The 9,468-nt window shown below is 55.8% G+C and overlaps 1 protein-coding gene across 13 annotated transcripts in view; it reads left to right on the forward strand.

Annotated features, from left to right (window-relative positions):
- Nucleotides 1–8,450, forward strand: part of TMEM120B (transmembrane protein 120B) — a 64,464-nt gene extending 56,014 nt beyond the window's left edge. For 5 of the 13 annotated variants that reach the window (XM_045366114.2, XM_045366115.2, XM_045366116.2 and 2 more), the window contains 6 exons: nucleotides 2,292–2,357; nucleotides 2,871–2,932; nucleotides 5,576–5,766; nucleotides 6,931–6,995; nucleotides 7,335–7,403; nucleotides 7,821–8,450. In XM_045366114.2, coding sequence (XP_045222049.1) covers nucleotides 2,292–2,357; nucleotides 2,871–2,932; nucleotides 5,576–5,766; nucleotides 6,931–6,995; nucleotides 7,335–7,403; nucleotides 7,821–7,872 — 505 coding nt within the window. In that variant the 3' untranslated portion in view covers nucleotides 7,873–8,450. The remainder of the gene's footprint in view (nucleotides 1–2,291; nucleotides 2,358–2,870; nucleotides 2,933–5,575; nucleotides 5,767–6,930; nucleotides 6,996–7,334; nucleotides 7,404–7,820) is intronic. The other 8 variants (XM_005572462.4, XM_074008133.1, XM_074008134.1 and 5 more) reach the window with 3 other exon arrangements.
- Nucleotides 8,451–9,468: the final 1,018 nt, after the last annotated feature.

Genomic DNA, 9,468 nt, shown 5'->3' on the forward strand with positions numbered 1-9,468 from the left:
CACGAGCATCCCCAGGCTCCACCGCCCAGTCCTGGGGAGGAGGGAGTTGGCTGCTCCCGGGTGCATTTGGCAAGTTGCTGCCATGTGTTTGGACAAGAGGAGCCTGGGGAGGCCAACCAAGGCCTGAGACACACTCTGGGACGTCGAAGGATACAGGGTTGAGGGTCCAACTCCTTCCTAGGCTGCCCCTGATGCTGGGGGTAGGAAGTGACAACCAGGCTCTACCCAACTGTGGATCAAGAGCCCCTGGCTGGGCCGGGTGCGGTGGCTCACGCCTGTAATCCCAGCACTTTGGGAGTCCGAGGCAGGTGGATCCCCTGAGGTCAATACAAAAAATAAAATTTTGTATTTTTAAATACAAAAATTAGCCGAGTGTGGTGGCAGGCACCTGTAATCCCAGCTGCTCAGGAGACTGAGGCAGGAGAATCACTTGAACCCGGGAGGCGGAGGTTGCAGTGAGCTGAGAATGTACCATTACACTCCAACCTGGGTGACAAAGCAAGACTCTGTGGGGAGTGCTGAGTTCTGGAAACAGGGTCCCCACAGCCTCTGGACTGGATAGATGAAGTCCAGGGCTGGACAAGGGTCTCCTGTCACTGAGATGGCAGGAGATGGGCCTGGGGTGTGTGGCTTCTGGGGAGAAGCTGCCTCAGATGGTGTGAGGTGGTGCATGTGGCGTCCATCAGCCTCTGCTTCTGTACAGGGCAATGTCATAGCTGCAGTCCTGTGTAAGAGTGTGTGGCCAGGCACAGTGGCTCACGACTGTAATCCCAGAACTTTGGAAGGCCAAGGCAGGCGAATTGCTTGAGCCCAGGAGTTTGAGACCAGTCCAGCAACATAGCAAGACCCTGTCTCTAAAAAAAAAAAAATTAGCTGGACTTGGTGGCGCAGGCCTGTGATCCCAGCCACTCAGGAGGCTGAGGTGGGAGAATCGCTTGACCTGGGAGGTCAGGGCTGCAGTGAGCCATGACTGCACCACTGCACCCCAGACCGGGTGACAGAGCAAGACCCCGCCTGGAAAAAAAAGAGTGCGTGTGTGTGTGCGTGTGTGTGTGTGTACATGTACATGTGTGCTTATTCAACACATTTATTGAGCAGCTGCTTGGAACCCGCCAAAAATAGATTAGTGAACAACAGAGACAAGACCCTGCTCTATCTAGAGGTGACATAGGGGTGGGAAAGGGGGCAGATCACAGGAAGAAAGGCACATAATTGCAGACAGTGGTCCGTGCCATGAAGGAGATGAAGCGGGGCAGTGTGGTCTGAGCGGGGCCATCGGGCTGGTTCAGATAAGGTGGTCAGGAGGCCTTTGTGAGGTGACAGCTAGTCTGAAGCTTGAACTTGGACCGGGAGCCAGGCAGGTCAAGGTCTTGGAGCAGAGAGAGCAGCAAGTCCGAAGGCCCTGGACGAGCCCGCTGGGTGTAGCTGCAGGGAATACCGCTTGCTGGGCGTCCTAAGCCACGAGTGTATTTCCTTGCAGTTCGGTGGCTGAAAGTCTAGGATGGAGGTGCTGGCGGGGCTGGTTTCTCCTGAGACCACTCTCCGTGGCTCACAGACGGCATCTCCCTGTGTGTCCTCATGTGGCCTTCTCTGTGCACGAACAGCCCTGGCATCTCTCCCCTTCTTGCAGACACACCAGGCACACTGGACTAGGGCCCACCTGTGTGACCTTGTTTTACCTCAGTCCCCTCTTCAAAGGCCCTGTCTTCAAATACAGTCACGGATGTTCTAAGGTGCTGGGGGGTTCAGCTTCAGCGCAGGAACTGGGGCCAGTGTTCAGTCCGTAGCAGGCCCTGAGGTGGCAGCAGGCAGGCTTGGCGGGTTCTAGGAGAGCCCACATGCCTGGATCGCCTGCGTGCTGGGGAGAGGACCTGGTGGGGAGGACAGGAGTGAGGTTTGAAGGGGAGAGGACCTGGTGGGGAGGACAGGGGTGAGGTTTGAAGGGGAGAGGACCTGGTGGGGAGGACAGGGGCCATGCCTGGAGCACCCACGTGCTGGGGAGAAGACCAGGGAGGGAGGACAGGAGTGAGGTTTGAAGGCAGGTGAGGCTAGGGGTGTGCTCTGAGGGTTGCTGGAAACCACTGGAAGCCCAAGTGGGAGTCCGGGCTAATCTGCAGCTGGTTTGTGTGGGATGGTGCAGCTCTGTGGGACAGAGAGAAGGGCAAGGTCAGGGTTCCAGTCCGTTTCTTACTCCGAGAAGTAGCCCCTGCTGCATAGACGGGGCCTCAGCGAGACACACGCCTGCATTGCTCTCCCCTCCTGAGCGCACTTCCGTTCTCTCCCTCTCCGAGAATTAAAGGCTGGTGGGTGTCTCACCACTACGTGTCCACGTTCCTGTCTGGAGTGATGCTGACCTGGTGAGTAGCCCCTCGCTGGTCCCCTCCAGCCTCCCAGGGAGTAGAGCCTGGGGCCCGGGAATGGGGAGGGGTCTGATCCTGACGGCGGTGGCAGGGGGCTCCAGGGCCAAATTGGGAAAGTATGAGCCTGCAGCTGGGCCAGGCCGCTGTGCTGGCCCCACCCAGCCCGTGAGGGGGTTCTCCAGGGAATGGTTTCAGGTGTCCCTGGCCAGGGCAGAGGTAGCGGGGCTGCAAGGCCGGAGGGAGCAAGTGAGGCTGGGCACTGAAGGAGACCGCGGAGGACAGAGGGGTCACAGGGAGTTAGCGCTTCTGCACGGCCATGTGGATTCCTGTGCTTCTAGAAAAGAAGATGGGATGACCTTGCCCAGCCCCAGGGATAGAAGGGCGGAAGTCAGGACCTCAGTTTGACTTTATACACCTTTTCCCCTCTCCTGGTTGGAATGGAGTCGGGGCGGGGAGGAATGTCTCATTTCACAGTGGGCCCACCTTTGTTTTTTCCTACCTTCTCTCCAGGCCTAATGGACCCATTTATCAGAAGTTTCGCAACCAGTTCTTAGCATTTTCCATTTTTCAGAGTGAGTGACTGTTGCCTGGATTTGGGGGAAGGGGCATGGTTTTCTGAGACTTTCACCAAGGGAGGGCCCCAGCTGACATCAGTGCTTGCCTGTGTGGCAGGGAGACCGGACTGGGGGAGAGGGTCCCAGAAATCCAGAAAGAGAGCTGTCCCCGCCCCAGGTCAGCTTCACCCACCTTGCAGCCCCTAGCACTGCCTCCTCCTTTCCCAGGCTGGAACCCTGCCAACTGTGACCTTTGGGAACTGAGTAGCATTGGGGGCACCAGCCTTTTTTCCAGTCCTAAATAAGTCCTCCAGATGGAAATACACATTATTTTTCTCATCTGAAAATCGCTCTGAATTTGTATACAATGAGCTGGTTCCAAGGGTTGCCTCTGGGGAGAGGGGCTTGGATGGTTGGGGACAGGGAGAGAGTTTTACTTTTCACCAACCTGTTTGTTCCCTTTAAATTTTATCCCATGTGTGTATTGTCTTTTTCTTTTTTTTTTTGAGATGGAGTCTTGCTCTGTCGCCCAGGCTGGCGTGCAGTGGTGCCATCTTGGCCCACTGCAACCTCTGCCTCCCAGGTTCAAATGATTCTTCTGCCCCAGCCTCCCGAGTAGTTGGGACTGCAGGTGCGTGCCACCATGCCTGGCTAATTTATTTATTTATTTATTTATTTTATTTATTTATTTATTTTTTTTTTTGAGGCGGAGTCTCGCTCTGTCGCCCAGGCTGGAGTGCAGTGGCGCGATCTCGGCTCACTGCAAGCTCCGCCTCCCAGGTTCCCGCCATTCTCCTGCCTCAGCCTCCCAAGTAGCTGGGACTACAGGCGCCGCCACCACGCCCGGCTAATTTTTTGTATTTTTAGTAGAGACGGGGTTTCATTGTGTTAGCCAGGATGGTCTCGATCTCCTGACCTCGTGATCCGCCCGTCTCGGCCTCCCAAAGTGCTGGGATTACAGGCTTGAGCCACCGCGCCCGGCCTTTTATTTATTTTTTATTTTTTTATTTTTTGAGACGGAGTCTCGCTCTGCCACCCAGGCTGGAGTGCAGTGGCCGGATCTCAGCTCACTGCAAGCTCCGCCTCCCGGGTTCACGCCATTCTCCTGCCTCAGCCTCCCAAGTAGCTGGGACTACAGGTGCCCGCCACCTCGCCCGGCTAGTTTCTTTTGTATTTTTTTAGTAGAGACGGGGTTTCACCGTGTCAGCCAGGATGGTCTCGATCTCCTGAGCTCGTGATCCGCCCGTCTCGGCCTCCCAAAGTGCTGGGATTACAGGCTTGAGCCACCGAGCCCGGCCCGGCCTTTTATTTTTAATAAAGATGAGATTTCACCATGTTGGCCAGGGTGGTCTGGAACTCCTGACCTCAGGTGATATACCGGCCTCTGCCACCCAAAGTGTTGGGATTACAGGCATGAGCCACCGCACCCTGCCGTTTCTTTTTTGTTTGTTTGTTTTTTTGAGATAGGGTTTCTCTCTGTCACCCAGGCTGGAGTGCAGTGGTGTGATCTCGGCTCACTGCAACCTCCGCCTCCTGGTTCAAGCGATTCTCCTGCCTCAGTCTTCCAAATAGCTGGGATTACAGGTGCCTGCCACCATGCCTGGTTAGTTTTTGTATTTTAGTAGAGATGGGATTTCACCATGTTGGCCAGGCTGGTCTTGAACTCCTGGCCTCAAGTGATCTGCCTGCCTTGGCTTCCCAAAGTGTTGGGATTACAGGCATGAGCCACCATGCCTGGCTGTATTGGCTTTTCAGATACCACAACCTACATTTTAAATTAAAACCTGCGTGCAAACAAATACAAATATATAAAGCCAAGAATGGAAGTTATATGTCAGCCCACCCAAGGGGTGATCAATGTTAATTAAGATCTATGTCCTAGGCCGGGCGCGGTGGCTCAAGCCTGTAATCCCAGCACTTTGGGAGGCCGAGACGGGCGGATCACGAGCTCAGGAGATCGAGACTATCCTGGCTAATACGGTGAAACCCCGTCTCTACTAAAAAAATACAAAAGAAACTAGCCGGGCGAGGTGGCGGGCACCTGTAGTCCCAGCTACTTGGGAGGCTGAGGCAGGAGAATGGCGTAAACCCGGGAGGCGGAGCTTGCAGTGAGCTGAGATCCAGCCACTGCACTCCAGCCTGGGTGGCAGAGCGAGACTCCGTCTCAAAAAAAAAAAAAAAAAAAAAAGATCTATGTCCTCTCAGAAGTTTTTATTCATAAATATGTATATACATGTGCGTATTGCATTACATATATTTTACAAGTATGGGATCTTTCTGTACATAGAGCTTTACTATTATAACCTGCCTTTTGAATTTTTAAGTTTATCATAGCTATTTTTCATGTCATTATCACCTCATTTTTAGCAACAACGAAGTATCCCCTTGGATGGAACTCTCTTGTGTCTTAGCATTGCACACAGCTCCCAACATAGCACTGGCATAGCTTGCATTCCAGCAAGCATCTATTGTCTACTGCGTGGAAAATTCCAGAAGTTTCGATTCTCGTTGGGGCTTAGATGGGTCTCACATACCTGAGTTCTGTCTATGTTCTCGATAAGGGCTAAAGCAGGTTCAGACCAAAGGGTGTGTGTGTCTGTGTGTGGTGTGTTGGGCGTGGGAGAGGGTTGTAACCAGGGCACCCTCTCTGCCTCTGCCCAGTAAAGACCCACCAGCCTTCTCTTGGGGCAGAGAGGAGGTGTTGCCCTGTCTTCTGGGGACACCATGCCCTGAGCCCGGGCGCTGTGCTCCCCCTGCAGGCTGCGTACAGTTCCTGCAATATTATTACCAGAGGGGCTGCCTCTACCGGCTGCGGGCCCTGGGGGAGAGGAACCACCTGGATCTTACAGTGGGTGAGTAGCTGGGCCTGGGTTGGAGCGGGGGCAGGTGCTGGACCCGCCAGCTCCCCCACACCGGGAGTGCGGCCCAGCGAGCATCTCCCATACAGTGGAGCCAGGCCGCTGCCCTTTATCCCGAAGCGCCTTCCAGAATTCATCCTGGATTCTGTTTCGGCTGCCAAGTGCCAGGCCAGCTGCATAGCAGGCCCTGAGGGCAGGGCCTCTGTGTCAGCCTCTGGAAGTATCTATTTTTGTGTGTGTGTTTTAGAACGTATACACACACACACACACACACAAAATTAGCCATTTGTCTATAACATGTCTGCATACCAACATGTATAAGTACATAAATGCACATACACGGGGGAGACATGCTTCATTCTTAAGCCATAGGGGTGCCGGTCAGAAAAGTGAGGAGACCCCCTCATTGAGAATTTCAGGGGAAACTGTTTTTAATACAACTCTGCTATCTTTTTTTTTTTTTTTTGAGATGGCGTTTCACTCTGTTGCCCAGGCTGCATTGCAGTGGCATTATCTCTGTTCACTGCAACCTCCTTCTCCCGGGTTCAAGCAATTCTCCTGCCTCAGCCTCCTGAGTAGCTGAGATTACAGGTGCCCGCCACCACGCCCAACTAATTTTTGTATTTTTAGTAGAGACGGGGTTTCACCATGTTGGCCAGGCTGGTCTCAAACTCCTGGCCTCAAGTGATCTGCCTGCCTTGGCCTCCTAAAGTGCTGAGATTTCAGGCGTGAGCCACTGCACCTGGCCAACTCTGCTGTCTTTTGACATGGTCATTTCCATCAAATTACTCTGCTAAGTAGGTCCTCCTGTCTCAAGACTCAATAGAAGTGATGCATGTGAGAATTCATGATAAAATGCAAAGCCCTGTGCAGATTAAAGAAATTAGTAACAGCGTAGCGCCCGGCACCTGTGCGTGCTGTCAGGGCCACCTGGCTCTTGGTGACTTGAGGAATGACAGCAGTCGGGCTGGGTGACAGGGCTGCTATTGCCATAGTGAATGCCCACCCAGCTATGACAGGTGAGGGCTGACCCTCCGCATGTGTGACTGTGCCTGGCTCATCTTAGGGTGACTGGCGTGGCTGGGGGTGGGTGTCTGGTGGGGCTTTGGGGGCAGCAGAGCCCCTCAGTGGGTCCTTTTTCTTCCCTCCTCTCCACAGAAGGGTTCCAGTCCTGGATGTGGCGGGGCCTCACCTTTCTCCTGCCCTTCCTCTTCTGTGGCCATGTGAGTTCCCCTGGAGTTTGTGGGTATCTCCTGTCTGGGCTGACCCCCAGGAACAGAAGGTCTTCAGGCCTTGCCCTCTTTCTCCATCTGTCCCCATGCTGGGCCCCGTGGCATCCTGGGGCCTGGGCAGCCTCTGAGCCCGGGGATGCCAAGGCAGGAGCCAGAACTGGCCCAGCCCTGCCCTGGCCTCGGGTGCCTGCTCATTTTGGGGGGTGTCTGTCAGTGCTGTGGGTAGTTGATACCCAAAGTTGGGTGGGGGGCCTGGGCATCTCCCTGGCTTTCTACGTCGCTGGCCAGGGGAGCCTGGTGGGTGAGCAGCGCCTGCCTTCCTCTCTCTAGTTCTGGCAGCTCTACAATGCCGTCACGCTCTTTGAGCTCTCCAGCCACGAGGAATGCAGAGAATGGCAGGTATGGAGGGTGGGGGCATGCTGGGGTGCAGATTCCTGGGGAGGGCTGGGATGGCAGATGTGGGGGTGGGGTGTATGCATGTGTGTGGTGTGCTGGGGAGGTTCCTGGGGCGGGCTGGGCTCGCAGGTATGGGGGTGTGTGTGTGTGTGTGGTGTGCTTGGGGGGAGGCTCCTGGAAGGGCTAGGGGTGGAGCCTCTCCCAATCCATGGATCCCAAGGAGGTTCGCCCCATAGAGCCCTTCCCAGGCCTTGCCTAAGCCTGAGGCCTCACCCCTTCACCCGGGTCTCCTGAATCTCTGCCTTCAATGACAAAACCCTGCAGTTTGGGAGTAGCTGTGCTGTAGATTCTGGGGTGCTGGGGGCAGGGGTTCAGCAGGGCAGATGCCCCAGCCTGGCCCTCCTCTCTGGACTCCCCCAGGTGTTCGTGCTGGCGCTCACCTTCCTCATCCTCTTCCTCGGCAACTTCCTGACCACACTCAAAGTCGTGCATGCCAAGCTCCAGAAGAACAGAGGCAAGACAAAGCAGCCGTGAGCCTCAGGCTCCTGTGCCCTCGGCCCAGACTTCAGACTGCAGGGGGCTCCCGGCCTTCTTCCCAGTCGCCATCTCAGGCACGTGGCATCGCTGGGAGAGGGCCCAGGCCCTGGTCCCCCAACGGACCCCAACGGACTAGGGGAATGTGAGCCCCGCCTGTCCGCCCACCTATTTATGACATATTTAATGCTGGGTCCCCCATCGTCCCTGGAACCCGAGGCCTCCCCCCTGTGCTTGAAGGTGGCTGAGGCCAGGCCAGTCTTCCTGGGGATGGGGCCTGAAGCCTCAGGGAGCCCCTCTGTTCCCACTCCTGTCATTTGAACCCCTCTGGGTTTGGATGTGCCTCGCGGGGTTGGATTTATGCTGACCTGCTACTTACCAGGCCCAGGCTGGGGTGGTGTGAACCCTCAGTGTCCTGTGGCGCCCCCACCCCGGGGCCACTCTGCTTCTGCTGTGAGCCCCCTCCTCGCCCACTCTGCCGAGTGGAGAGGGTTATTTAAGTTCTCAGAGACCCACCGTGTCCGCCTCGTGCTCTTCTTGCCGCTGGGAGCGCGGGGGGCGTCCTGAGTCAGGCTGTGAGCAGAGTCGCCACCAGAGGGCGCCCCGGGCCCTAGGTAGTCCAAGGGGAAAAGGACATTCCTGCCTGCACTTCAGGGTTCCCTGACCCCCCATCCTGCAGCCCACCTTCCTGAATCTTGCCGCAGGTACCTGGGGAGTGGGACCAAGACCCTTGGCCCCTGTGGAGGGGACCCACCTCCCCTCTCCTTCCCAGAGGTTCTGGATGTTGTGGGAGGGAGGTGGGGATGCCTGGCAGGCTCACCCCCAGGGGCCGCACCTGAGGTGGGGCCAGAGCCACTGGGCACCACTTGGGTGAGACTCTGCATTCGACAGGAGGTGGAGAGGCCAGCAGGTTCGGCTCAGCGCTCTGCCCCGCTATTCATATATGGGCCTCAGCTCCCGCTAACCAACGCCCTACAAATCCCTAGGCCAGACCTCACAGCAGTGCCCACAGGCATGCTTCGTTAAAATTCCCTCCCCAAGGCATTTTAAAATTTTTAATTTTTTTTGGCGGCGGGAACAGGGTCTCTGTTGCCTAGGCTGGAGTGCAGTGGCACGATCATAGCTCACTGAAGCCTCCGTCTCCAGGGCTCAAGAGATCCTCCCACCTCACCCTCTGGAGCAGCTGGGACCACAAGCACGCACCACCATGCCCTGCTTTTTTTTTTTTTTTTGTGAGACAGTCTCTATCTGTCACCCAGGCTGGAGTGCAGTGACAGGATCTGAGCTCACTGCAACCTCTGCCTCCTGGGTTCAAGCGATTCTCCTGCCTCAGCCTCCTGAGTAGCTGGGACTACAGGCGCGTGCCACCACACCTGGCTTTTTTTTTTTTATTTTTAGTAGAGACAGGGTTTCACCATGTTTGCCAGGATGGTCTCAATCTCTTGACCTCGTGATCTGCCTGCTTCGGCCTCCCAAAGTGCTGGGATTACATGCGTGAGCCACCACGCCTGGCCACCCTGCCACTGTTTAATGT

This window comes from Macaca fascicularis, chromosome 11 (assembly GCF_037993035.2).
Source record: "Macaca fascicularis isolate 582-1 chromosome 11, T2T-MFA8v1.1".
NCBI classification, from domain to species: Eukaryota; Metazoa; Chordata; class Mammalia; order Primates; family Cercopithecidae; genus Macaca; species Macaca fascicularis.